The following is a 26,716-nucleotide window of genomic DNA, read 5'->3' as shown; positions in this document are numbered from 1 at the left end:
GGCCGCCTCCCAGGCGGCAGGACTCCGCGCCCACGGGGGCCGCCTCAGCCACCAGGGCCGGGGGTTTGGCAAGACAGGGAAAAAGGGGGAAGTATGGCTAGGTGAAAAGAAAAATATGTATTACAATTAGCGCCGTGAGCAAAAATGTGTTTCCGCCCGGTTTCGAACCGGGGACCTTTCGCGTGTGAGGCGAACGTGATAACCACTACACTACGGAAACGCGACGGGGACAAGATGCTTCACAAGGCTATTCTCTTAGTATGTCACCATCCCTTCTCCGTTTCTTCGCGGGTAAGTTGGGGTTGTATTCTTTGGTACCCCTGTAAATGGGGGATATGGCAATGTGCGCATGCGTCTCTGGGCCAGCCCCTGAAAGCAGAGATGGCTGTTTTGTACCAATGAGAAGCAGAGCAAGCCCCTGCTGCGCTCAGATCTAAAGCCAAATCCATAGTAAATTATTCTGCAAATGACTAGATTGGGGGAGGGATGGGGAGAAGACACTAAAGAGATTTTACTCTTTCGGAGTGTCCCCTCGTTGCTATCGCTCAGCCTGAATTTCAAGCCTAAATATGTTCGCCTCTGCTCACTAAGCTACTTCAGTCTCCTACTTCTGCCAAAATGGACAGGCCAGGCTGCAGCGCGCGTTTCTCTGGCTGCCCTTTGGGCAGCGCCACCGTGTGGTCGGCCGCGGGGTTTGCCCCGCATTGGAGAGGTGACCCCAGCTGTGGTCAAACGCGACGGCAGTCCAGGTAAACAGGACCGGTACACGGATTTTCTTGCTCCACTGAACTCAGGTAGTGTTGGGGGAAAAAAAGAAAATTATCGCTGCACATACCGAGCCAGCCAGGAGTCGAACCTGGAATCTTCTGATCCGTAGTCAGACGCGTTATCCATTGCGCCACTGGCCCTGCAGGTAGGCGTCGTCGTGGCGGGGCTGTCCTCGACAGACAGACGGCGGCGGCGCCCGCTCTGCGCAAGCTGCGTCTCCCCGCGGCCTGGGCGCTGATTACTTGACCGTGGCAGAGACCGCTTAAAAAGCACCGAAGAAGAAACGTCACGGCGATATGCCCTTGGAGGAAAAATGAAGCTGGGAAAGAGGATAGGAAAGCCCAGCAGTGAAGGAAGGTGGTGAACGAGAGAGAAATGCAGGGGAAGCGGTTGGAGGGTGACATGATGTGACTTTCTTTCTTGCCCCTCCCTGTGTTGTTACAAAAAACAAAAAAACCCTAGAACATTTCCTAAACCCCCTCTCCGCCCGAAGTGCGGAGCTACCTCTCAGAACCTGACACCTTTAGAAGGAGCATCCTCGATCACGTGCATGAATACTCACTTGTTTGCTTTCTCAGGAATGTCTCAAGTGTGTGTGATTGATTGTTTAAGCGTCTGTATTTCTGAGGACTAATTATCCCCATGTCTGGTGAATGTTCTAAATCAGTTGATTGCAACTAGACAGGAGTAAAACTGCTTGATATTGAGGATATCAATTTCATATTCAGATTAGAAATACTTCATTCACAAGGTTGCAACAGCTCGTAAGAAATGTATACGTGTTCCTGCTCTTTCTGCATGAACATTTAGGTAGACTCCATCGTGGACTCCTTCCTAGACTATAGAACAGGGTTTTCTCACCAGGTTTTGAACTATGGACACCTAGGGAAGTTTGGTAAATGTGGACTGTTTCAGAATAATATTTCGAATGTAAAGAAAAAAGATAAATGCTTAAGATTTGAAAAGGAAGCCGATTTTATTAAAGCGTTTTCAAAATATTTTTAAATTGTGATATAGTAATATTTGGACTTCCTTAATAATGCATTACATAACAAGATCCAGAAGGGGTTCTAATAAATTCTGTTATTTCAAAACAATAATGGGCATAAATGATACTTAAAGAAATCTGCAACCACTGTAATTTGATGTCGTTTCCAACAGCAGTAAAGTCACAGCTTCTGAAATAGCACTGTGGTTTGTTGCCTACATTCCTAACAGAAGGAAATGTAAATATTCACTAACAGGTTAGTCAAAATCAACATTCGTTTTCCATCCAAGTTCATGGACCATCCCCTTCCTATTAGAAGCAAAAGGAGATTTCTGTTCTGAAAAGAAATTTGGAACCATGAACGACTGTGCCTGAATTTTGGGAAATAATGCAAATTGGGGTACCTCCTGATTTGCTTTTAACCCCACTGCAAGCCTAGGAGGCGGGGCCAGTTACCAGGGCCTGCCTGGAAGAACTGGTACCTCCAGAACCAGCTCCAGAGCAGCGGCTCTGAGGCTCAGTCCTCACTGCCGCTGGGCTCTTCTCCATGCAAGGCAACGACCTTCCTTTGTCTTGCAAAGTTTGAAGACCTCTTTGCTGCCTCAAACTTCTCAGTCATCTTCACAGCCAGACAAGAGCTGAGGCATGCTTTCACTTTGTTGGAGAACTTTCTACTGGATCTTCCTTTTTTGTTGGCATCCATCTTCTCCAGTCCCAACTTCCAGGCTTTTCTTTGACCTTTGACTCTCCTCTTTGTCTTTCTCCATGCACTGGTCTTCCAGATTCTCTCCCAGACAAATTGAAAACTAGACTGTCTGCTACTTGCTCACTTCTTTGCTGTATTGTCAGCAGTCTATGATACAGTGATCTGTAACTACTCCAATTGCAGCTGTGTGGAGCAGAGCCAATCTGAGGGGCCTTTCTGTGGCCCTTCCTGGTCACACTGGAAGCTGCTAGAAGACAGGGTTCACACACTTAGGTTTCTGGAAATGGTTGCTCACAGCCTTGATTTTTTTCCCCAGGACTTGTCTCTAGGTATGTAGAAAAAACTCCTTTGATTTCCTAGAATTTCTGTGTAAACTTTGTCAACTGCCGGTTAGAGGAAAAGTCAATCCAAATTCCACGGGGACTGCTGTCATTTGGTCAACACCACACTGCTTGTGGCTCTGCTATTGAGGGGTATATTGGCGTCAAGCACACTAATAATATGAAGGTCTGGTCTCATCATATTGGAGAAATAGGTGCTTACTTCATTGCATCTCAACTGAGTGTTAAGTTCATTGGCTTTCAATCTTTTTACAAAAATAAGAAATCTAGCAGAGTCATGGGCTTTTAATTCCCACCCAACAGGTATGTAGGCAGAAGTCGGTCCCAATGGCTACCTTATAGTGTAACAGAGAAATCCTTCAAATATTGATACAGTTTAGAAATTTTGAAATGCTGATTTCAAAATTATTTTAAACTCTTAGGAGTTTCATTAATCCCCTTTGTTCAAATTATATTTCCAAGGATAGAGGTATTTTAACAAATAACAGAATAAATTGGGGACAGCTAGAAATACTCACACAGTCCCCCATGAAAAGATAGAAATTCTTGTAAATGCTCTCAATTTGACACCTAATCAAACCAGATCGTTCGGACAAGTTTTATCACAAGAAACCTCTCAATTTCAGAGGGGAAAGGACCTCTCCTTTGTCTCTTTCCAAGATGGGTTACTAATTATGCAGTCTTGCATTTTAAAGGCCAACTATGGAATTCCCGTTCAGTTAACATTTTAATCAAGAAGCAGGCCCTTGGAGTAAATGTTACTGAAAGAAACGTGATAAGGAATGACGGGGATTTTAATTTACAACAGTGAACTAAACAACATGTAGCTTGCCTCCTGCAGGGGTCCGTTCTTGGTGCTGGGGTCACCCGCGGGAGGGGTCTGGGGTAAGCGTGGCCTCTTCTGCATCTCCGCCGCCCTGTCGTTCCTCGCCAGCGGGGAGGATAGAGGTCCTCGCTGAACTCTTGCCCTTGGCCTTCCCCTTGCACGACCCGGGCGTTCAGGCTCGCCCTCGCGTCTCCACTCTCCCTTCCCTCGTGGAAGGGTGCTCAGTTTTCCTACAGCTGCGCGGTTTCCAGGACTTTCAGGGCGAAGTCGGGTTCATCTTTAGAATGTGGGGAGACGTCTGGGCTGTACCCCAACTTCAGCAAGGAGAGAGTAAAGCGCGAGACAAAAGACCATTCCTTTTCCTTGCACATTCGGGAAGCGGCGGGCGTGCCGGCTCCGTGGCTTAGCTGGTTAAAGCGCCTGTCTAGTAAACAGGAGATCCTGGGTTCGAATCCCAGCGGGGCCTTTTGTGGTTTTCCTGCCTTCGATTAAGGGGATGGGCTCTCTGTCATCTGGGTTACTTTTCCCCGTGAGCTTTCACCTTAGTGTTTTACACAGATCTGAGGCTGGATAAAACAAAGGTTGTGATTGCCTAAGAGACGAAGAGTAATTAGGTTTTCTTTCCCTCGTCTGTATTTCCTGGTTTCCTTATATTTTTATTCCACATGTAACGTCTTCATAGAGTACAGAAAGAATCAGGAACAGAGGGCAAAGCCACCCGATCTAAACTGCAAGCAACAGCATCACGACACAGGGGTGAGGCAGGTGGGCTGGGTGAGGCCAACAACTCAGTGTCCACCACGGTAGAGTGGGACGAACTGCTCCTGGGACACTCACCTCAGACAGGGTGGAGGGGAGGCGAAGGCTTCAGGGAAGAACGGACATCCACCTGAGCCAGGAAGGAGATGTTAGAATTCACCCAGGCAAGAGAGAATCAGCCGGGAAATAGGTGGAAGAGATGCTCCAGGCAAAGGAACAGCGTGAGTAAAGGCCTAGAGACGGGAAAGGGGGCGACGGGTTCAGAAAAGCGCAGGGGAGAGTGCAGACCCTGAAACTTCTCTTTGTCCAGAAGCCTTAGGCATCCTCGTCATCTGTGGGGATGAAGAATACACGAAGAAATCAGATGGACTTGACTTCCACAGTTGATAAATGTTAACGTTTCATGCTTTCTTTTAAAAAGCTCATGTGCTATTAAGGCAGCGCAGGTGGCATTTGAATTTACAAACGGCGGATTAAACAGGACCTCAAGATGGGCTGCTAAATGTTCCTATGGGGAAGTGGAGCTGGAAGGAACTGTTTCCCATTGCATCCTGGATTGCTGCACGCATTGACTTGATTCATATCTGTTTTTGCTGTCAGTCTGTGTACTCCTCGGCGGCAGGGGCTGCACCAGTTCTGCTCACTGCTGTCTCCAAGGTCCAGCACAGGGCATGGCAAAGAGCAAATGCTCAATTATAATAAACAATACCATGTATCAGATGTTTATTACTTGCAAAGCACTCTTCTAAGTGCTTTATGTAGACTAAGTCATGCAATCCTCATAGCCTCCCTGTGAGGTCAGGGATGCTTCTTTCCTTTGTTTTAAAGAGGAGGGCACCAGTGCCCAGGGATACAAAGTCACTTGCCTGGAAGGTACTCCAGTTTATAAGTGGCAGAGTGCAGGGGTGAGCCCAGGCAACCGGAATTGCATTGGATCAACCTGCTGCACCTCCTCTAAGTTCTTCTATATCCCTAGGAGTCATGCCTATTTGCCATTTCTTCCTTTCTTTGTTTTCCTTTTTTTATTTTTATTTTTAAGGAGGTACCAGGGAACCCAGGACCTCATACATGCAAAGCAGTCGCTCAGCCACTGAGCTACGCCGCCCCCTCATTTCTTCCTTTCTTATATGTCACCAGGGCCCAAGTGAGGGATTTGAAATCATGTTTAATCAAATTGTTGGGGTAAGCAGAAATGTAATGAATAAGTGTCTAACAGTAATAAGGAGAAATCTTGTTTATTTCTATCTTTGTTGATGACAATCTTTCTAAGTCATACCAGTTCACTTTTCTTTCAGTGCATGTATAATCTTTATATGAATTTTGAAGAACTTGGGGGAAAAGGGGAAAACAACAATTTCGAACATCAATGATTATAAGATAGATTCATTCAATTTTCTGCCTTTGTAAACTGGTGTTAGATTTAATTTCTTTTTTAAAAAATTTAATTTCTTTTTGAAAAAAGAATGGTTAAGAGGAAAATTCTGGTCACTTGAGGTTTTTGATTAATCGGGGCTTTTCAGGAAATTATGTAAGAATAAAATTCAACATTTAAGTTATGTGCTTAAAATAAGAACATGGTGTATTAAGGTTTCTAACTGTTGCTACTGATGTTCAAGATGAGCTGATCAGACATCAGGAAACTCAAATTTAAGGGATATTTCTGGAGATGTCACTTAACATAAGCTCCTTCTCTGTGACTGAATCACTCTTCTTGGGTCTCCTTTTCTGAACAGCAAAATTATTATTTTGGCACACCCCCACGACCAGCAATTTCTGCTTCTGCTGTGTCTCAAAGAAAATTCTAACTGCTTCATGATGGGATGTTCATTGTTGGGAGCTGTAATCTGTAGTGGCAAAGCATTGGACCCAATCTGGGCGTAATCTCTGGAGGGCAACTGGGGACGGTGGGGATGCTCTCTGCTGACAGGTGCAGCGACTAAAAGCATTTGGACTAAATGTGCACGTTAACAGTATAGACAAGGCTCCCAACGTGGAGCCAAACGAAAAAAAAAAAACGTAGAATGAGCTACATAGTGGAGCCATTTATGTAAATTTAAAAAGAAGGCATACAAATAATACGTGCTTACGAAAACAAAAGGAGTATACGAAGAAATTAAACTATGGACATATGTGATAAGAAAGAGCAAAGAACAGAAGAGTAACGACTCAACTTTGTATTTGAAGGAGACAGAAAAAGACAACGAGATGGAGAAACAGAGCCAGAGAATGGAGATGAGATTAAAATCACTACATAATTTTTGAACTATCTTTCGGGGACAAAATGCTTTCCTTGTAAAGCTCGGGTAATTTATTAATTTTTTTTCCATTGCTACCCTCCCCCGTGGATATGCAGGAAAACTTACCGGCATTGACGATCCCTCTAGCAAAAAGCAAAATAGACGTGTCAGGAGTGGGATTCGAACCCACGCCTCCAGGGGAGACTGCGACCTGAACGCAGCGCCTTAGACCGCTCGGCCATCCTGACCCGATAGGTGAACGAGCTCTTTGGGACTTATTTCCGTGTCTATAAAGCGCATTTCATTCCTTCTTCCCTTAAGACTTGCAAATTCCTCTATTAAAAATGAAACCACCCCTAGGCGAACACTCCCCGCAGGGGAAGCGCGCTCCAGCACCCAGGTGTCCGCCGAGGGACGAGTCCTCCGCGGACTCCGGGGCTGCCGCGGGGAGGCGAGTGCGGGCTCCGAGGAGGGCAGGGGACCCCGCAGAGCAGGCGTGCCCTCGCCGCTCCCCGCTGGGTGCTGGAAAGGGCCACGCCGGGACTAAGTCGTCCCACTTGTACCCAAGCCTTCTCCCCAAGGTCTGGCCGCCACCCTCCCCTCCAGGCCTTTCCCCTGCGGCGCTCGGGCAGGGTTTGCGCAGCGCGACACCCGCCAGCTCCCGAGCGGAGCTGACCCAGGATCTGCTCGCTCTGCTGTGTGGCTGTTACAGCCCAAGGTCAAGTTTCAAAGGCCGAAAAGGCGAGCGGTTGCTGCACGGCCGCCCTGGGCGGGAGCTTCTCAACGCCCAAGAAAGGTCAGCGGTGACCCGCTTCCCGTTCTGTTCCCGAGGGCGAGCAGGCTGGACCGTGCGGCAGGAATGTCATTCATCCGAAGGCAGGGAGCTGCCTTCTGGCTTCCCCCGGAGCTGGACCTGGTCGCCTGACTGCCTGCGCGAACTTAGGCAAGCCATTCTGCCTCCGTGGACCTGAGAAACTGCTCTCTAGGCGGCGCCCTCCAGGTTCAGACGAGTTCAGCGGATGACACACGAGGTTTACTTCTCCAAGTGTGAACCCCGCACCTGCAGCGCCAGCACCCCCTTTCGCAGGAGCCAGTTAAAAAGGCAAATTCTCGGCCCCAGCCCTACTTCGGGGTAGATTCCGGCGATCTGTGGTTAATAAGTCCCCCACGTGACTCTGCTCCGCGCTCAAGTGCGAGGGCCACTGGCTTAAGGCACAGCTCTGATTCTTAACAGAAAGAAATTGCCTTACACTAGCAGGAGGTAGACTGTGAAATTATGGGGATAATTCTCTAGAGCAGTGGTTCTTCTCCCTTGAGGAGATTTTAAAACATACCAGGCAAAGAAAGTGAAAATCTCCAGAGGACGAGGAAAAAGCAGCTTCATGAGAAGATGCATTGACCAAGAGGTCAGAACTTTTTCCTCTTCCTTCATGAAGTTGATTTTCTATCAATAGATGTACCAAACAGTGATAAGAGAGAGGGGGTAGAGATCATCAGGAGTTTGAGCTACACGCGAAGGGATATGAATATTTGAATAAGGAATTAATGTGGTTAAAAGCATGAGTTTGGTTTTCAAAGATCCAGGTATGACCTGCCACTAACTGTGTGACCTTGACCAAATTATTTAATCTCTCTGGATCTCAGCTACTTCATCTGTAAAATGAGAATAATTACAGTAATTATTCAGATAAATGGGATAATACAGATCAAGTTCTTACCTCTGTGCCTGGTTCCCAATAAATTCTAGTTACTGCTATTAACTATTTTTTGTAACCAATGGCCTGGCTTTCTAGCTGAGGCAGGGTTCCTCAAGCCCTCCGCTGAGGCTCTGGAGAATAGGGGTAAATAAATAGTGGAGCTTAAGAACCCAGGAAAGAGAACAGTCCCAGAGCCTGAAGTCCCAGAGCAGAGTTTAGGAAGTCTGCAGGGGTCTCAGGGCAGGATTCTCCCTCTGTCCAAAGTGATGTGGTGGCCCTGAAGAGCTGGCCATCTTCCTGGGAAAATGCAGGCACACTGCCTCTCTACCATCTGGGCAGCAGTGATCCAGGCTTCGCCAGGGCAGTCACCTCTGCTCTTTTCAAGTGATTGTCGTGGGCACTGGCCTTGGCAGGAGAAAAGAGGGGCAACTCATACACCCAGCATTCCCCAAATGTGTGTTGTGTCTGCTCTGTCCCAGGCAGTGTTCAAGGCGCTGGTGATGCACCAGTGAACAAAACAGGCTGATGCTCCATGATCCTTATTGGGTTTACACCCTGGTGGGGCAATGAGCCTGGGGAATGGGGAATAAAATGGGTGGAAGCAGGAGCCTTCTGATAAAGTGGTTCTTTTAACTGGAGCTCCTAGACCTCAAAACAAGTGCTAGCTCAGTTCCCCAGTGAAATACAGGGTTGCTCTTTTAAGAAGAGAAGGGTGAAAAAGACCCACATTTAAAAAAATATATTTTTACAAAGGATTAAAAGCACAAAAGGCAAAAATAAATGGATAAGATAAAGATTATGTAAGACACATTAGCAAAAATAATTAAGTGATTGTTGTAATCAAATATAAGTTTTGTTGTCAAATATAAGTTTAAGAAAGGTATAAATAAATATGTAATAAATTAGGATTCATTCTCCCTTTGAGAAAAAGGGAAGAGACAACCCTCTCCTCCCTCCAAACATTTTTTCTTAAGGCATTTACTGTAGAAAACTTATAAGTCCTTTCTCTGCCTCTTCAAAATGCATATAAATCTTTTTAAAGGCAAATTGTCCTCTAGCCATTTTTTTTTTTAATTCTTTTTTTTTTTTAAAGATACATAAATCACACAAAACTCTTGCCAATTTTAAAACTCAGGAATGCTTCCTCCAGGACTTGGAAGTCATCTCTTCAGAGGGTAGTCAGTCCAGGAGGCTGGGGCCCTATCTACCAGTCTCCTGGGGGGCTAGGAGCCTAACTTCAGCTGGCGCTCGGCTCCAAATTGCAAACCTACCTCTTTTTCCTAACGATACGAGAAATTTATTTTTTCTTTGGATAAAGGCAATTAACAACCACAGATGGCTATCCAAATTACCAGGTGAATTTGCATGAACTATATATGATATATGAAGAAGGGTGCTCTGACTTGAGGCCTAGTTACCATTTCTCTTGAGAACATTTGCTTGGCAACGTAAAAGGGTAACATTCCTTTCTGTCATTGTCATTTCTTCAGTGCATCGTCTGTGATATGCCTCCCCTTCTGGTTTAATGCTTATTCAATAATAAAACTGTTTTCCTTCTCTTACCTTTGCGGGGAGTTTTTCAGCCCTGGCAGGAGACTTTGTTTTTAATTATACTTCCCCAACACTGTTGTCTATTGCTGCAAGGCAAACCACCCCAAAACTCCGTGGCCTAAAACCACCGTTTGGTGTTTCCCCAGATCTGTGGTTTTTATGGTGGTCTTCCTGGCTGGGGCTGGGGTGACTGGGGAGGCTGACCCCCCTGGGAGGCGTCACGGGGCTCACCGCAGCTGGGACGGAGTGCCCGAGGGCAAGGTCAGAGGGCCAGCCCTTACCGCGCTCTGCTCGCCCTGCCCGCACCGCTTGTCCCACTGGCCCACGCCCCTCACGAGGCCAAAGCCAGGGTCAGCAGAGGGGGAGACGCCACAAGGTGGGCCCAGGGGGCCGTTCCTGTCACCACCCACCGCAGTGGCATAAAGAATCAAGAGCTAGGAAACGAAATTGTAGAACACAAACTTGAAGAGAATTAGCTGAAAGAAAAGAAGAGGAAGGGCGGACTGGGCCAACAAAAATGGCCTGAGGTGACTGTTCCTTCCAGTGATGGTGAAAGGGCTCAGGCCTCTAAAATAACACTGAAAGAGAAATAAATAAATAAATAAAAATAAAATAAAATAAAATAACACTGCGACAAAATACACGATGTCCGCCTAAGTTAGAATTCCAGATAAACAGTGATGATTTTTTAAGATAAGTATGATCCAAGTGTGGACATACTTTATTTGCTAGATCCGACCATCTGACCTGTCCCCTAAGAGACTGACCTGTCCACCAAGAGACTGAGCAATGATAGGCCCTGCTGCTGGGCAGGGTTTGGGCCGTCACCACGTGTGTCTGCCAGGACTAGGTCCCATCCCTAGCCCCCATAAGAGCCACAACCTGCAGAAGCTGCAAGTTTTTTATTAAGCCTGCCCCGTGGTGAAAGGGCCACCAAGCGGTTGCTCAGAAGAAACCTCTTCCGTGACCTAGAACAGCGCCTGTCCCAGGCTTCTTGTCCAGATACACTTCATTTCCTCACAAGAATAGACAAAGAAGCCACAGCACACCACCCACCCCTCCTGCACCCCTAGAATTCACTGCCCTAGCCCACCCCCCCAGCCATCCCTACAGAGCCCAGGGGTCTTACCTAAGCCCGAACCCTCTCCCACTGACTAAGCATGTTCCCGCCTAGAGAAGTACCGGATCAATTCATGACTGCCTCTGCCGGGGCGGGCTGGAGTTTCATCCTCAGTCCCTTCCTGCTGGATTTTCTCCATAAATCCTTGCCTTCCATTGCTGGTCTCTGCGTCCCAATTGTCTCACCCTGACATCTAACATCTGGAAAACTCTCAGTGCCATCTCTGTGAGGTGGGTCCACCACACCTGTGCTAGCAGTTCCGCTTGCTCTTGGAGCACTCTTATCCCTTAATCTCTCTCTCAGTTAATATTTACCAAGCAACTAATACATGCTAGACACTCTTCTTTGCTTGCAAGCAACACAAAATCCCAGTTCTCAGGCATGTTTACTTCTATGACAAAGACAGACAATAAAGAAAACAAATAAGCCCCTTATGTCAAGTAGTGATAAGTGAGTTGAAGATGAAAAGAGCAAGTGAGGGATGAGTGGTGGAGCAGAGATAGTTGCTGTTTCACAGAGGGTACTAGGGAAGGCATCTGAGCACAGACCTGAAGGAAACAAGAGGTGAGACCTACAGATGTCCAGGGGGACAGAGAGATGGATCAACAAGGCGAAGGCTCAAAGGAGCAACAAAAGTCCTCTGTGACCCGAGGACAGTAAGAGGGGAATGGAAAGAGGCAGACAGCAGAGGGAGCCAAGGCCAGGTGGAGTGGGGCCTCTCTTAGCAAGCCTGAGTTTTATCCTGACTGCCCCGGAAGTCCTTGGTGGCTTTTAGGGACATAATCTGCTTGTCCTCAAAAACAATATTCTGGTCAGTGAGGAGAATGGATGATGGGGCCAGAGTTGTCCCAGGTGGTATTTCAAAATTCCATGGCTTAGACCAGGGAGCTAGTAGTGAAGGAGGAGAGAGGATATCACATCCAGGTTATGTTTTAAAGGCAGGGTTGGCAGGACTTACCGATGGACTGGAGGTGGGAAACGAGGTACGAGGATGGAGTAAGGCTGACTCCTATGTTTTTGGCCCAAGAAATAGGGTGAATGCTAGAGCCATTGACACAGATGGGGAAGACGAAGCAACGAGCAAGTTTGCCAGAAGGAATCCAAGAGTCATACCTTGGACCTGTTAAACTGGAGGTGCTTATTAGTTATCCCGTGGAGATGCTGGGGAGCCAGTGGGACAGGGGAGAGCAGCCCAGAGGCCAGGCTGGGGTCAGAGATGCCCAGTCAGGAGCTGTGGGCTGATGGGGGCAGTTAATGCCGTGGTAGACAGAGAACAGTATTTAGCAGCTTCTTGAAAGGACTAAAAGCTTAAAACAGCAATATGCTAGGAAGCCAGAATTACAACCCAACAGCCACAAGGGTAAAACATTCTCTCAGTGGGTGTCCTGGGCATCGACTATCTTTTATGCTATTTTGCTATTTAAGTGGAACTGATGTCAGCCCTATAAGACTATGAGGCCAAATTCATGTACAGTCCAGTACAAGAGCTTTCTCTGGCAGCAGCTTGATGTTATGTTAGCTCACCTGCGTTTTATTTGTTCCAGGTTGTAGGGAGCTCTCTCATCCAGCACAGGATCTGCTCCGCCCGGAGGAGTGACTGAAGGTGCTTTGTAATGTGGTGACGATGGCATGGACCTTCGAGCTAGGTGGCCCGGGATCAAGGCCCAACTCTCTTGCTTAACAGCAGGTAATGGAGGCCACCTCATCTTTCTGTTTCTCGGCTACTCCCTGCCTCATGGGGGTCTGTAAAGATGACATGGATTACCACACATAGAACATACAAAGTGCTCTTCCACCGTAAGCACCTGGGGTTATGCATGGTCGATTGTCCCAAAAATACATTTTCATATTGACCAAAATTTGGAGCACACCAGTTGAAGGGTGCTTGGCACTCCAGTTGAGGTCCGCCCCAAGTGGACGCATAATACTCCAATGCACTCAGGAGAGAAAGTGTCTAGTACTTCGGCATGCTCACAAATCACCTGGGAGCTTGCTGTAATGCTGTTTCTGTTTCAGGAGCTGGGCATGGGGCTAAAGGTTCTGGGTTCTAGCAAGCTGGCCAGGAGCCGCTCGAGCAGCCACGCTCCAAAGCACACAGGGGCTCCTAGCCAGGGTCCTCTGTGGCCAGCCAAGCCTCTGGGACAGGGACAGAGTTGCTCAGCCCTCACGCCTGACTTTCCTTGGGAGGCTCTTGGCCCCCATTGTACCTTTCCAATCACTGGAAGATTTGGCAATAAGGTCATAAGAACCTCAGGTGCTACGAAATGCCAGTTCAAACTGAGTAATTCAAATAGGCTAACCTGCGAAATTCCCAGTTTCTTGCAAGGGCACCAAGAATCTTTTTTTGTGGGGGAGGGTATGAGGGGTTTACTAGTTAGGAGCTAGCTTCATTTGTGTGTCAGCAAGTTTCCAGATAACTGTGGCTTGAGAAAGGACCTTATTCCTCTCCTAGGAAGAGCCCACGCTGGTTAGGAGGCTCTGCTCTGGGAAGTCCTCAAGGACCCTGGCTCTTGCCAGCTCCCCATTACACCATCCCTAGGCTGTTGCCTGCGCTGCCTGTTGCAGATGAGCTCCTCTCCCACCATCCAGGCACCCGTGGCCCGGAAGGGAGGGCAAGGCATCTGCCTTTACAAGCACACCCCTCAAGTTGTACGTGCCCTTGAGTTACCTGCCAGCTGCCCAAAAGTAGTGCTGGGTGCAAGGGAGAATGGGGGTGTCGGCTTCATTGTGGGTGGCCGTGTGTCCAGCTAAAATGTGGGGGTCCTAACATTGAGGGAGAAGGGAAGAAAAGATCTGGGTGAAAACTAGCAGTCTCTGCCACACAGGATAAAAAGTAAGGGCCCTTATCTCAAAAGGAAGCATTAAAGGGAGACCAGTTCTCCTGATACCTTCTACGTGGGCATCAGTCAGGCTTCACTATTTCACATGGTCTTAAACCATCACAGCCACATTGTACCAAAAAGCTTCTCACTTGGTGTGAAACCCACTCCCCAGAGATCAATTAGTTTAAGCTATGGAAATAAATAAAAAAGAGTAAATTTTTTTTTAATGGGGAGGATAAACCCAAGTATTGACTTTGGTTTTATCTAAGGAACGAGATATTGGATAATACACACTTTGGAAAAAAAACAACTTTCATTTGTATTCAGGAAAATAAGGTGTTTCCACCTTAAAATAATGAAATGAGAGGCGAGAGTAAATGTGGGTGTGGTTGGGAGTGGGTTGTCAAGGACTGGTGCACGTGGGAGAGGTGAGCAGACAACAGTGTTGCCTGGGGGAGAAGAAACATTAATCAGGATGTGCGGAAAGATGGCAAGGAAGAGCTGCTGTTGATTAGAAAGGAGGTTGCACAGCGTTGGGCTCAGTGCCCTCACAGAGTCTCTGTTTAGCAGAGGCAGGCACCCCCAAACATGGGATTGCCAGAGCTGGCATCTTGCAGAGTGAAATGAAGTCAGCTCTTGTTTTGCTGGCATTTGCATTGCTAGCCTGATCTTTAGTTGTGGGGCGAAAGGCTTTTGCTTCTGGCTTAAAGGAAAAAATCAAGCATTAGCAAATAAATATTTCAGTTAGTTTTGTATTTTCTCCCAAAGTCTAAGGAATTGAAGTATTCAAGTTAAGCTCTCTTTATAAAATGACCTATATTTACATTTTATATAAATGGAATCACACGATATGTTACACAATATATTTAGTTCACGGTAGCACAGTCTCGCAGGGTTTGTCCTTTTGTCTGGCTCAGTTTTGTTGTGGTGGTGGGAGAATGGCCGTTCGAGTACTTCTGAAATCACAGTATCACTGACTCTGCCTCAGGAGACAAAGAGAGACTTTGGAAAAGCTTTGGAGGTGCCATATTCCTTTTCTTTTATGAGATTGGGAAACGAGGCAGAACCAAGAGACTGAGCATTGCCTCCAGCTGCTTTGTGGACCTGGTGACTGCCAGCTGTGCAGAGCTTTGGGGCAGGTTCTTGGGTCATCAGATAAGTTCTTCCTTAGGAGTGCATCCTGCAAAGAACTGGAGAGGAAAGGAAGGACACTGGAGTTTCCTAAGAATCTACCGCCAGCTTGGAACGGTGCCAGGTCACCATTTCCCTTAAAGATAAGGAGGGGAAGCTGATTAAAATCTGTGACCACTTTTCCTTCTTCTCTCAGGGAGGGGTTCCTGTGGCAGCCCCATCTATTTTGGGGAAGGTTTCACACATATATTTGAGGGTACACATTACACATTAATTCAGCAAAGCAACTGCCTAAGGTTCCCAAGTATTTATTTTTAAATTTTGATTGTGGTAATACATATGTCATGACATTTGCCATTTTAACAATCTTTAAGTGGACAATTCAGTGGCATCTACAATGTTGTGCTGCCATCACCACCTACTTTTGCCAAAACTTTTACACTAAAAAAGAAACTCTTACCCATCAAGCAAGAACTCCCCATTCCCCTTCCCCCAGCATCCAGTACCTCTAGTCTACTTTCTGTCTCTATGAATTTGCTTATCCTAGATATTTCATGGAAGTGGAATCGTACAATAGCTTTCATTTGTATCTGGTTTATTTCACTTGGCAATCATGTTTCTGTTGTGTTGAAAATAAAATAAAGACTTTAAAAGGGGGGTGCAGAGCAGTTTTATTGAGCTAAAGTAGCATTAATGCAGGAGCAGCACCTAAAGAGGTTTCTGCTGCAAGGTGTGAGCTGGTGGAGCAGCTTATATGGCTGCTTGAGACAAAGGGATGGTGTGGGAATGGGGAGGGGTAAAGGGGCATGATATATGGTTACTATGTTGGCAACAGGGGCTGTCGGGGCAGGTGTCCTGGAGGCCCAGTTCGTTGCTTAGCAAGCAGGATGTTGGTGTAAGATTGTGGCTGTTTGGTGAAGATCAGCAAACTTTGCTGGTGCCAGCTTGAACTCTTTGTCACAGTTCTTCCTCCCAGGCCGGGGTATGGGTTTTATCAGGACCGCAAAGGATGATTGGTATGTCAGCCTGCTTCAGTTAACCTCTGTTTCTTTTTTATAATTCCTTGGATAAAATGGAAGCTCAGGCAAATCAAGATGGTTATTAAAATCGTTTATCATTCCTATTTCACATTTCCAAGGTTTACCTACACTGCAGCATGTACCAGAACTTCACTCTTTTTTATGGATGAATAATGTTCTACTGCATATATATACATTTTGTTAATCCATTCATCATTTGATGGACTCGGGTTGTTTCCCCTTTGACTAGTGCTGCTATGAATGTTGGTGTACCAAGTATTTTTAAAGAATAGACTGTTTTTCTTTGACTTTCTGAAAGTACAATTTAAATAAAAATACTTTTTAATACATATATATATATATTTATTAGAGAAGTTGTGGGTTTATAGAACAATCATACATAAAATACAGGATTCCCATACTCCACCCCACACCAACCCCTTGCATTGGTGTGGAGCATTTAAACACAAATGCTTTTAAAGCAGAGATGAATGGTGTTCTCTTCCAAGGGATACAATGAGGTGTGGGCAGTGGGGGGTGAATAGTGTGTGAGGAAGGGGTAAGGAAAGGAGGATATTGGATGCTGAAGGTGTGATAAGTGTTTCTCATGTCTGGTTCTCCAAGTGTAGGTAGCCGGTGGCATGCTGCATTGCTTTTTTCTTCTCATTTCCCTTCCTATGACTTAGAATCTCCTGACACAGGGGGTCCCACCTTGGCACATTCTCAAACCAGTTCTGTGAAGCTCCAGCCCCTGGATTAACAGTTTATTCTACTCAACTGTGATCTGCTCAGTGGAGGATCTCTTGGACAGGTAGCAAAATACCTGCTTTCTGGTCCTGGCTTGGTTACATGCTATGGCCTTTTACACTTCTCCTCAGTGTCCTTGTCTCTGAAAGATGGGAGCTGGCAGCCACTTTCCATCCTCAAGTTTGATTGCATTTTCCTCTTGCCACCTTCCCAAAGTAAAACCTCTCTGCTCTCTCCTGACTTATAAACCTATGCTGTATACATTTTTAAACAATCTAGTAATACATTCATGGAAATATGATTTTATACAAATACATTATTGTGCAGGTCTTGGACCCCAAATCAGAAGGAAGACACCAGAAATCAGAATCACAACATAAATGGAGGTGGGCTCGGGGAGCTGACAATGACAAAAGTGAGTAATAGAATACTGCCATGTTTTGCTTCAAGTATGGTGACTGCAATAAAAATAGACCTGTCTGGTGTTCAGAGTTTCCACCCAAGAGCCAATGTTCGGTTTTAGTTATTTTACGATCCTCTATAACAGAAGCAGGTAGACTTAAAATTTAGAAAAATTGATTTTTACCCTAATCATGAGATTATAATATGGTGCAATAATGGATATAATACTTTACTATGCACATAATTTGGAATTTGGAGATCCTGTGGTTTGATAATAAAGCTGATTTTGATGATTTCTCAGCAGAAGGCTTACACATGAGATGACTTCCCACCTTTTGGTGACTCTTTGGAGGCAGCAGGTCTGGTTGAATTGCTTTAAGATCAGACCCTCTGTGAGGGGAACTAGTCTTAATCCTGGATTGGGGCAACAGAGGAGAAAATGGGCCTCTCATTGAACTAGGGGGAGTGTCAAGCAAGAATCCAAAGTGCCTCTCCTCTGGAAGAGTGTTTTCCAAGTTTTCGTTTTTTTTAAATTATGGGGTATTATTACCATTAAAGTTTTCCTCTTTTTCTCCAAACCTTCCTCCTACTGGGAAAAGTACTGTTAATCTGAAGGCGTGGCTTCCCTTACCAACGCCGGGGCCGGTGACCTTCCTGGTAGTGAAAACGGAGTCACCACCCAAACAGAGGCTGAGGGTCGCCACTGGCCTTTTGGCAAGTAGTTGGCCCCTCATGGTGCAACGGTTTCTCAGGCTTGCCTGCCTGGTGAGCCCATTGCCACAGGCTTGGGGTGGGTCTTGGACTGGAGAGAATGGCACTGCTCTTGCCAGCTGCATTACTATGCTCACAGGTCTCTTTCCAGTTTTTGTTTCAGTTCCATTTGTTGGAATAAAGAGAGGAAGATACAAAGATTTCTTTCAGCAGTCAGACCGACTTATTTATTTAGAAAAAGACGATAGGCAATATCTGTCCTGGAAACAGGAAGAATACAGTGGAATTGGAAGGTATGAGCCCGGGTAAAACTGCAGACCACTGGCAAGGCAGGCCATACATATACAGGAAAAGGCCTGGGGCAAACAAAAACGGGGTGCGCGCAGTCCAGCTGCCCTGAGCACAATCACACAGCGTTCAGGGGACTCCCAGGAGGTGCAGCACGCAGGAAGGCTGGTGCCGAGAGAGTGAAGAGTGGCACGGTGGTATGGAAATGGATGGCAGCTGAAGCTAACTGGGGTGTGTTGAAGGAGTTTGGCTGCCAGGATAAGGGCTAAGGGGGAGGAGGCTGAGAAAGCTGATCAGGTCGTGAATCACTGAAGACTGTGTCCTGGAAATGCCTTCCGTAGGGAGAGGTGCCAGATCAGGAGGGAGAGAACTGGGAACTCGTGGAGTCAATGAAGTGAGGCTGGACGGATCTCCAGGCAAGAGAGAAACAGGCGGACGCAGAGAGGGGAACAGGGCCCAAGGCATGGCTGGACAGCCAACCTTTGAGTTTTGTCCAAGATTGCTATCACCCTTCTCTCTGCCCCTACAGACCTGCTCATCCCAGCTCCTCTTCACTGCCCCTTGCCAACAGCTCAGCTCGCACAGAGGCAGAGCCCGTTTCTGTAGGAAGCGGCATGGACAATTTGAGACGTAGGCCCTAGAAACTCTGGGGGCGGGCCAGGATTCATGCCCGGCTTGGGTTCATCTCCATCATGCTCCCCTCCAAGTTCCTACGTGGGATTTCAGCCTGGGAGCCCCCTTCGCAGCACCCTGGAGGTTTTCTGCTGGTCTAAGGCCCGCAAGCCCCCGTTCTGGACATCACGACGTTTCTGCCACCACCTCACGCCACCACCTATTCCCTACTCGATTCCTGAGCTGGCCCTTTGATTTTTGCTCCCTGTCCCTCCCTATAGGGGTGCACTAGAAGTCGTATAAAAGTCATCTCCCCACCCCCCAAACAGTGACACAGACTCTCCCGAGAGCGGCAGTTCACCTAATTCACCTGCACCCACAGGAGGAACCGGCTGGGAGAAGCCGGCAGCGAGGCCTCAGGGGTGCTGCAGGAGAGAGGGTCGAGCAAAGGAGAGCAGCGGAGCCGGGGTGTCCCTTAAGGTGCCCCTTGGCTGGGCTGGGCGGGGATTAGTTTAGAGTGGAGGGCGTCTGCACCCCCAGCAGTAGAGCCCTCCCCCACGGGGGGCTGCGGGGTGTCCCTAGAAAGGTCCCGGGCGTCAGCAACGACCGTCACCCCCTCAGGCCTCCCGGCCGTTGGGCAGATGGTCAAGGGCTTTCGGCCACAGGACCACAGACAGAAGAAAGGCCGGAGGGGGCCGGAGAAAGAGGTGGTGGGGAAGGTGTAGACATGCGATCCGTCCGTCGTGTTGTAGAAGGAAATGTCTCCTGCTTCGTAGTCCAGGAAGATCCCAATCCGGCGCGGGGAGCCTTGCAGGGGGAGAGGGGTCCGCGCGGGCGTAAGGGCCCAGTACCCGTTGCCGTACAACTCCACAGCCCAGACCCCGTTCTCAGGCGTCAGGGGGTCAAATCCCTTCTTCCCCATGTCCTCCCTACACACCCCGACTGCCCAGTCGGCCCTGTCCCCCACCTCCACCTCCCAGTAATGCTTCCCCGAGGTGAAGGCCTCGCGGCCCAGAACGCAGGGCCAGGAGTCAAATCTGTCCGGACTTTCGGGCACTTGTTGCCGCGAGTCCTCCAGCTGGAAGGATTTCAGATCCTCGTACAGGAAGAGGTGGGGGTGGGCTGTGTCTGCGTCCAGCGTCACATCAACTGGGGGAGGAGAGAGAGGGGGTTGAGCTTCCGTGAGTGTTAGAGAGTACAGGACCCACCTTTCCTTTTGCCACAGAAAGAACCACGGTTATGGAGTTGGCAGGTGTCCCCAGGAGGGGATGGGCCGCAGGGGGAGGGAAGAGCTGATGACACCCCCACAAAGGGGGCTAATCTGGTCTCTCCCGAGGACCCTCGATGTCCCTCAAGGACAGAGTTGAGGCCATTCATTGTCACTCCTCCCCTCTCTAACCTCTTCACTAAAACGGTGTTAGTATTTGTATTTCCAAGAATCACGGGATTTTGAATCCCTGGGAAATAGAACTTCAGAGCCCTTGAGAAGTTCAGAGCCACTGACCTGCGTGCAAGGTAGTCTTTTTCCAATCTGGAAGGAAAGGGAGAGGTAGTCATTGACCGTTTATATCATATGAGAGGGCAAACCTTGTGGAAGAAACAATAAGATTACTTACTGAGCTCTTCCAGGAGTCTCTCTGGAAAACAAACAGAAATACCTAAATGCCCTTCTATAGTGGACATGAGGGAGGGGACAAAACTGGTGTGGGAAATACACAAAGGAGGAACTGTTTCATTAGTGAATACCTGCTTACTGAAACATTATCGATAAATCAAGAACAAGGATTTTGCTGTGTTTTGTTTTCTAAGAAAAACGCAGGAAGTTCCTGTTGGCTTGGGATCAGATCTTTAATAAGAGAGCGTTACCACGAAACCGAGTGAAAAGTGGGAGTAGGGTCTGAGGGTGAGTAGTGAGCAAAGAGCAGGTCTCAGATCTCAACTAGAATTGGTTCTGACTCTGCCTGTGCCCCATGCCCCCATTCTTACTCTTCAGATTGGGTACTGGTGACTTTAGAATATAATCGCTTCCACATTTGAGAGTTCTAGAATAAAAACCTCCCAGGTGGAAGTAATCCCATAGGACTTGGATGCCACCCTCCTCTGAAGCACTGCTGACAAGTAGCCTAGAATTTTCTGATTTACCTTTAAGGCTGAATCCATCCTTCCTCTCTTGGGATCGTTCCCTGTATAGTCGCCAGGTGAAAAATATGGACCCAATGGTGAGAAGTCCTAGGAACATCAAAGTGACAGCCACAGCCACCATCCAGGGAGACAGCCTTGGAAAGAAGGGAGCTAAAACAAAATCCACAGGAAGGTCATTTGAGCACGTCCAGCTTCCAGATCCAAGGAGCAGTTGGAAGAGGGTACGACCTGCACCCCCACCCAACCCTCCCATGGCAAAAAACAGTGGCTCCAATGCCACCCAAACTTTTCAGAAAGAGAGGATTAAAGACAATCGAGAGTTGTTATGGGGCAGGATCTGTGAAATAAAAACATAACAAACCTTTTCACATTATTATGAAAATTCTTCCTTAACTATCAGTGCAGGAAGGGAGCCCAGGGGATGAGTGATAAGGAAGGGGAAATGGCACCTCTAGGTATAACAGATAGAACTGAAATGATGAACAAAGACTAAGGAAAGGTCCCTGCCTGAACCAGAGGTAGTGTCTGGAGGACATGTGAGCAGAACTGCTGCCCTGGGGGCCCCAGAAACCTGGACAGAGCTCTAGCACGGGCTGGGGAGGAACAAGGAGGACAAGGCGGGAAATAATACAACTAGAAAAATAATCTACTCAAGGACAGAAGGCTCTGGGTCAGGAAGGTCTCCATGGACAAGGCTTCTCTACTTAAGATGCATTCTTTTAAAAATGGAAAGTCTGGAATTTCCATGAAATCTGGGTAGGATTTGTGACTTCAAATCTTCATTCTTCTGGTGAATTTAGTGGGGCTCCCCTCAAGTCAGTGGGCAGGAGCTGAGGTGGGCAAGTATCCCACTCTTTCCATGAGCTTGTGGCTGGGAAGTTGTCCCAGGTGGTTTGGTCATGAAGTTGTGTCAACATACAACAAAGCATTGATTCTGCTGACCTGGTAGGGAAATCCCTACTTCCTTCTCCTGGCCAAGAAGGAAGTTCAGGACACAGCAGGAAACATTGTCCGGGGAGATGTCTCTGATGATCACTGAAGCTGCCACAGTGAACAGACCTTCCTCGTCAAGAGTACTGGACTCTGACGTAGATGGAAACTTATTTCCCTCTGGAGTTCTCCACTGCACCTGGGGCTCTGGGTACCATCCAACAGAGGTGCACTCCAGCTGGATCTCTCCATTCTCTTGAACTTCCATGTGGATATGAGGATCAGAGCCCAGAGCTGTGGAGAGAGAAGTTGGCTTTAATTCTTTAGTGGGCTCCTTTCTGGGAGCCTTATAGGCTCAGGGCTCCATGGTTTGAGAAAGAGAGAGAGAGGCATAACGGGACTGGGAATGGGAAGGGCTCAGATCTCCACATTTCATTTCACAAGCAATCTGGAGTATCAATTAAGGGAATGCTTATACTTTGTGAGAGCGATGCCATGTTGGGATGTAGCCACTGGCCATGGCCCTAGAGAAAGGACAGGCATTTGTGGACCTTTGAAATGTGAGCAGGAATTTGATGGACAGACATGAGGGGTGCTTGTCTAGTGGGGAGGAAAGCAAGACAATGGCTCAGAGGCAAGTAAGAGCTCTAGGCTGGGAGTGCCAGCAGTGGTATGGAGTATTAAGAGAAGGCTTTGGGGAGGAGGAAAACAAGGATGCACGGTGAAAGGAGTATCCTTGAGGAGAAGGGGAAGTACGGGGTCTTTGCACTGAGATTGCAGTTGAACATTTTTTTCTTTTACCTGCTAGAGAATTTTCTTACCTGGATTCAACCTCAACTTCCCTCATGTAATTGTGTCATAACATAAATCAACATGAAAGCTTCTTTCCTTACAACTCCACAGAGTACACAGAACACTAAGCTACAGAGAAGAGTCAAGCACACTTCTGCAACCAATGGTTTAAATCCATATTCCAAGTTTGTATGCATATGTGAGAACATGTAATTTTTTTTTTGAAAGGGGCTGTCACTTTCAACAGGTTCTCAAAGGTGCCTGTGACTTGTAAGGGTGAAAATCACAGTTTTACACTATCAAATCCTTTATGTGTTTATAATCGAACTTTAAGACACTTCTTCACAGGGATCCAGATTTCACCCAAGTATTTTTCAAATTTTATCATTATTTGAATGAAAAAATGGCAGTGTATTGTATATTATATATATTAAAGAAGTCTAAAGCACAGTAATAATACCTGACAAGTATATAATGCTCTTAGAATTGATGAGGCAGTTTCTTAGGTGCTGTCTAATTTTATTTCATTCTTGCAAAATCCTGAAGGATAGGAGCTTCCCAGTTTTGCAATAGAAGAACAGCTTAGAAAGAGACTTGTTGCATCTACTATTAGAGGAAAGTCAGAGCTCCGTGCATCACGTCCTTCTGCATGCCTACCACTTGGCTTCTTGTTCACCCTGAGTTTTGTCTTGAAGCAAAAAAAGCAAACAAAGGCAAAACCTCTTCTAGAGTATTAACAAACTGCCTTGCCCTATGACCTTGGGAAATCAGCCCTTCGGGAGGAATCCTGGAGCAGCCTGAGCGCATGTAAGCCTTATTGTCACGGTGAAAAAGGGTGGCCACTTCAGTGTCCAGCTCCGGGACTTGGCCAAGTAAATTATGGCGTGCTTGTATGAAAGAAGGCGACGCAGCCATTACACCTGGCACTTATTTAATTAAGAACGGGGGGACACACACCCTGCAATTGAGGGGGAGAGGCAGGAGGAAAGTGAAATGAAGCTCCCCAGGAGGGAGGTGTTGCTTCTCTCCCTGCACTCTCAGCTCAAGCCCTCTTCCCCCTCATCTCCCACCGCAGGGTCCCGACCGCCGCCCACCGATAGGGGGCTTTAGGAATGAAGCTGGGGCCTCCCGAGGAAACTGCCTGGGAACGCTGTCGCGCCCCGGAAGCCCGGGGCAGGCGCACTCACCTGCCACCTGCAGCCGCACCGCGGCCTCGGCGTGGCGGTCGCCGTCGCGGAAGGAGCAGCGGTACTCGCCGTCGTCCGCCGCGCGCACCGCGTGGAGCCGCACGGCCGCGCGCCCCGCCGCCAGGCCGTCCCGCACCAGCGCGGCCCTGCCGCGGTACTCGCGCATCTGCTCGGCCTGCTGCTCGCGCCCCGCCCGCTGCACCAGCACGGCGTGCGACGCCTTGTTGCGGAACCAGCGCAGCTCCATGTGCTCGGCGCTCACGTTGGGGGACAGGTGGCAGGGCAGCTCGGCGTCTTCGCCCACCCGCGCCCGCACGGGCCCCGGGGGTCCCAGCACGTCGAAGTGCGCTGCGGGGCCGGGCGGGAGGCGGGGATGGGGGCGAGGGCCGGCTCGGGCGGACCCCCGCGAGCCGGCGAGCCCTCGCGCCCTCGCACCCTTTCTCTCGCTCTCCGAGCGTCGGGGACGCCATCTGGGCCCCCGCGAAGGCCGCGGGGACATCCACGCGGGGCCGTTGCATCTATCGAGACGTGTCTACCCGCAGGAGGGAGCCAGAAGGGGGCTGTACCTGAGTCCGGCTCGGGCAGCCGGAGGAGAAGGAGGGTGAGCAGGCATCTGGGGAGGTGGGAGGTGGGCAAAACGGCCATCTCCAACCTCTGTGGGGCAGCAGGGCACGGGTGGGGGTCCTTCGGGTACTTGGGCCTAGGAGAGGGACGGGCAGGAGGTCCCCGTGGGCTGTTGACCTTCTGTTCTGCTGTCCCCACAAGGGTCCTCTCCACTGCCAAGGGTTCTCTCACCTGCACCTGGAGCCCCCTCTCCCCTCCTCCCCAGGGCAGCTTCCCAGCCCACCCCACAATCAGCACCCACCCACCCACCACCCTCGGTTAGCCAAGCGTCTATAAAATAACAAAATGGGCCCTAACGCTCCAAAAGAGGCTTTGAAGAAGGAAGTTGTGAGGCATAGCACACATGAGCAGGGATCGTAGAGATAAATGAACAAATCTTGGAATCCCTGCACTAAAAAACAAAACAAAACACCTTCTTTTCAAATATGGTAATTTGGTATTTGCTTTTAACCATGATGATAGAGATAAGAGGCCGCAGGCAGAGATAGAGACCAAGGAAAAGAGCAGGAGGAGAAAGGAGATAAAGTTGAGAGGAGATGGAAAGGAAGGGGAGCTGGAGAGAGCAAAGGGCTGAAGACAAGAGGGCTTAGGGCTGGGGGTGGAGGGGCCGGCGAGGACTACCCACCCCCGACTCTCAGGGGTCTGGAGTCATGGCAGACACTGACCTGGAGGAGTGTGGAGAAGCCACCCAGGCGCCTCCGCTACCTGGAGAAGGATGGCTGTGGCCCAGGTCATAGTTAAAGGCCCGCAGGAGGAAGGGGGCGTGCTTTCAGGAAGGCCTGCCCCCAGGTCGCTGGCAGAGGCAACTGGGGCCAAAGAAGTGTTCCAGAGAAGTGAAGAGTCTGCATTTGTGATCTTCAGTTCCGAGACCAGGAGATCCGTCACCGCGCTGCACTAAATAGAAGGGGGCAGCGTGAAAAAGGAAGAACTCGGGGCACACTGAACTGCGAGGTGAGGCTCTGGGCCAGCTGCCTCCCCTCCGTTCCTTTCTCTAAACTGGGAGCAAGGCTAGTAATACCTTCCTTGGAGAGATGTTGGTTGGATTTAATGAGAGTCGACATGTAATGTGTTTAGCACTAAGTAGGGGCTCAGAAGAGGGTGAGCTGTTATTCTAATATTTCTCTGAGTTGAAAAATGGAAGGGCGGGGGCCAAGGTAGCGCCATCCTCCACCTCGCACGGGCAGCGCCCTTCTTCATCACCGCCCCCTCTAAAGCCGCTGTGTCTCTGGGCACAATTCCACTGGGTCCAGCCTTAAAAGCCGGGCTGGAGTGTGCCACTGTCACCTTCTTCTAAGCAGTGCATGGGGCCTGCCAGTCCTTACTGGAGGCAAAACCTCTTCTTGTTATGAAAAAATAAAAAATACAGAAAACTATCAGAAGGAAAGTAAAAATCACCCATAGGGCCACAAATGAGTGATAACCTCTCTGTGCATTTTGGTATATTTCCTTCCAATCTTTTTTTCCCATCCATCCCTCAGTCCTCAGAAGCAACCACTTCAAACCCTTAGTTGTTTTATCTTTTATTTATCTACATATTTCTTGAGACAATAACATGTTTATGCTTCAGTTTCTTGATATGTCCATTTTCAGATATTACTTTTCGATGCCCTGTTAGGATCAGTGATGACTTAGGTCTCGTACTCCATCAATAAAAAAAATCACAACTTTTGCTTGTTGCTTTCAAGACTGTGCTCACACGGCTAGTGTTTCACAGAGCCAAGTGGCATATAGGATTACATTTATTTCTGTGGACAACCTCTTGTATTTTTGTTGTGGGGAGAGTTAAATGGTTCATTCTTTTTCTTTGTTTAGTTTTTGATTGTTGTTGTTGTTCCCATCACAAAATCTTCCCACCCATCTAACAGCCTTTAAGTACCCTTCCAGAGTTAGACGTAGCAGATAAATTACCCGAGCTATTATCCCACCTCGGGCCTCCCACAGCAGCCCAGGTGTCGCCAGAGGGTCTTGTTAAAGAACAGATTCTGATTCAGCAGGTCCAGGGAGGGACCACGATTCTGCCTGCTGGCTGGGAGAGGCCGCAGCACAAGATCTAGAGGCCTCTATCCTGCTCCTTAATCAGGAGCTGCAGGTGAAGAAGCAGGTGCCGACCTGGCAAGATCTGCAAAGATGCCAGATCAATGGCCCTGGCCCAGGGTGTCGTGCTTGTTTTGCTCGCATGTGGCCAAGCTGAGACTAAGGACTGGGGTGAGCCGGCGCCAGGTACTGTTCTGTACTCCTCTATGGCTTGCAGGGGTGCTTTATGCTCAGCACCTCTTTCTTGTGGACACACCCTGACACGCTGGTAATAATCAAGTG

The 26,716-nt window shown here is 48.3% G+C and overlaps 1 protein-coding gene and 4 non-coding genes across 5 annotated transcripts; 1 reads left to right on the top strand and 4 right to left on the bottom strand.

Moving 5' to 3' along the window:
- Window positions 1–147: 147 nt before the first annotated feature.
- Window positions 148–220, bottom strand: TRNAV-CAC (transfer RNA valine (anticodon CAC)). The gene has a single exon. It is a non-coding gene; the product is annotated as a tRNA-Val (tRNA).
- A 615-nt stretch (window positions 221–835) lies between these two features.
- On the bottom strand, window positions 836–908 carry TRNAR-ACG (transfer RNA arginine (anticodon ACG)). Its single transcript has one exon. It is a non-coding gene; the product is annotated as a tRNA-Arg (tRNA).
- Window positions 909–4,021: 3,113 nt separating this feature from the next.
- TRNAT-AGU (transfer RNA threonine (anticodon AGU)) lies at window positions 4,022–4,095 on the top strand. Its single transcript has one exon. It is a non-coding gene; the product is annotated as a tRNA-Thr (tRNA).
- Window positions 4,096–6,790: 2,695 nt separating this feature from the next.
- TRNAL-CAG (transfer RNA leucine (anticodon CAG)) lies at window positions 6,791–6,873 on the bottom strand. Its single transcript has one exon. It is a non-coding gene; the product is annotated as a tRNA-Leu (tRNA).
- Window positions 6,874–18,069: 11,196 nt separating this feature from the next.
- Window positions 18,070–24,452, bottom strand: BTN1A1 (butyrophilin subfamily 1 member A1). Its single transcript, XM_058285065.2, has 8 exons — window positions 24,343–24,452; window positions 23,777–24,124; window positions 21,810–22,091; window positions 20,868–21,017; window positions 20,342–20,362; window positions 20,230–20,256; window positions 19,442–19,874; window positions 18,070–19,345 (listed from the first exon to the last, which is right to left on the bottom strand). The coding sequence occupies exons 1-8, from the start codon at window positions 24,419–24,421 to the stop codon at window positions 19,201–19,203; spliced, it is 1,485 nt and encodes a 494-aa protein (XP_058141048.1). The 5' UTR covers window positions 24,422–24,452; the 3' UTR covers window positions 18,070–19,200.
- Window positions 24,453–26,716: the final 2,264 nt, after the last annotated feature.

The sequence above is a fragment of the Dasypus novemcinctus genome, chromosome 22, assembly GCF_030445035.2.
Source record: "Dasypus novemcinctus isolate mDasNov1 chromosome 22, mDasNov1.1.hap2, whole genome shotgun sequence".
NCBI classification, from domain to species: Eukaryota; Metazoa; Chordata; class Mammalia; order Cingulata; family Dasypodidae; genus Dasypus; species Dasypus novemcinctus.
Note: the sequence above shows the minus strand (reverse complement) of the source record. Positions and strands in the feature narration are given on the sequence as shown.

Coding starts and splice junctions, on each gene's coding strand:
- BTN1A1 (XM_058285065.2), bottom strand. CDS start 24,421: ATGGCCGTTTTGCCCACCTCCCACCTCCCCAGATGCCTGCTCACCCTC. Junction 24,125..24,342: donor GCTGCCCGAGCCGGACTCAG/GTACAGCCCCCT, acceptor CCGGCCCCGCAG/CGCACTTCGACGTGCTGGGA. Junction 22,092..23,776: donor GGTGCGGCTGCAGGTGGCAG/GTGAGTGCGCCT, acceptor CTCTCTCCACAG/CTCTGGGCTCTGATCCTCAT.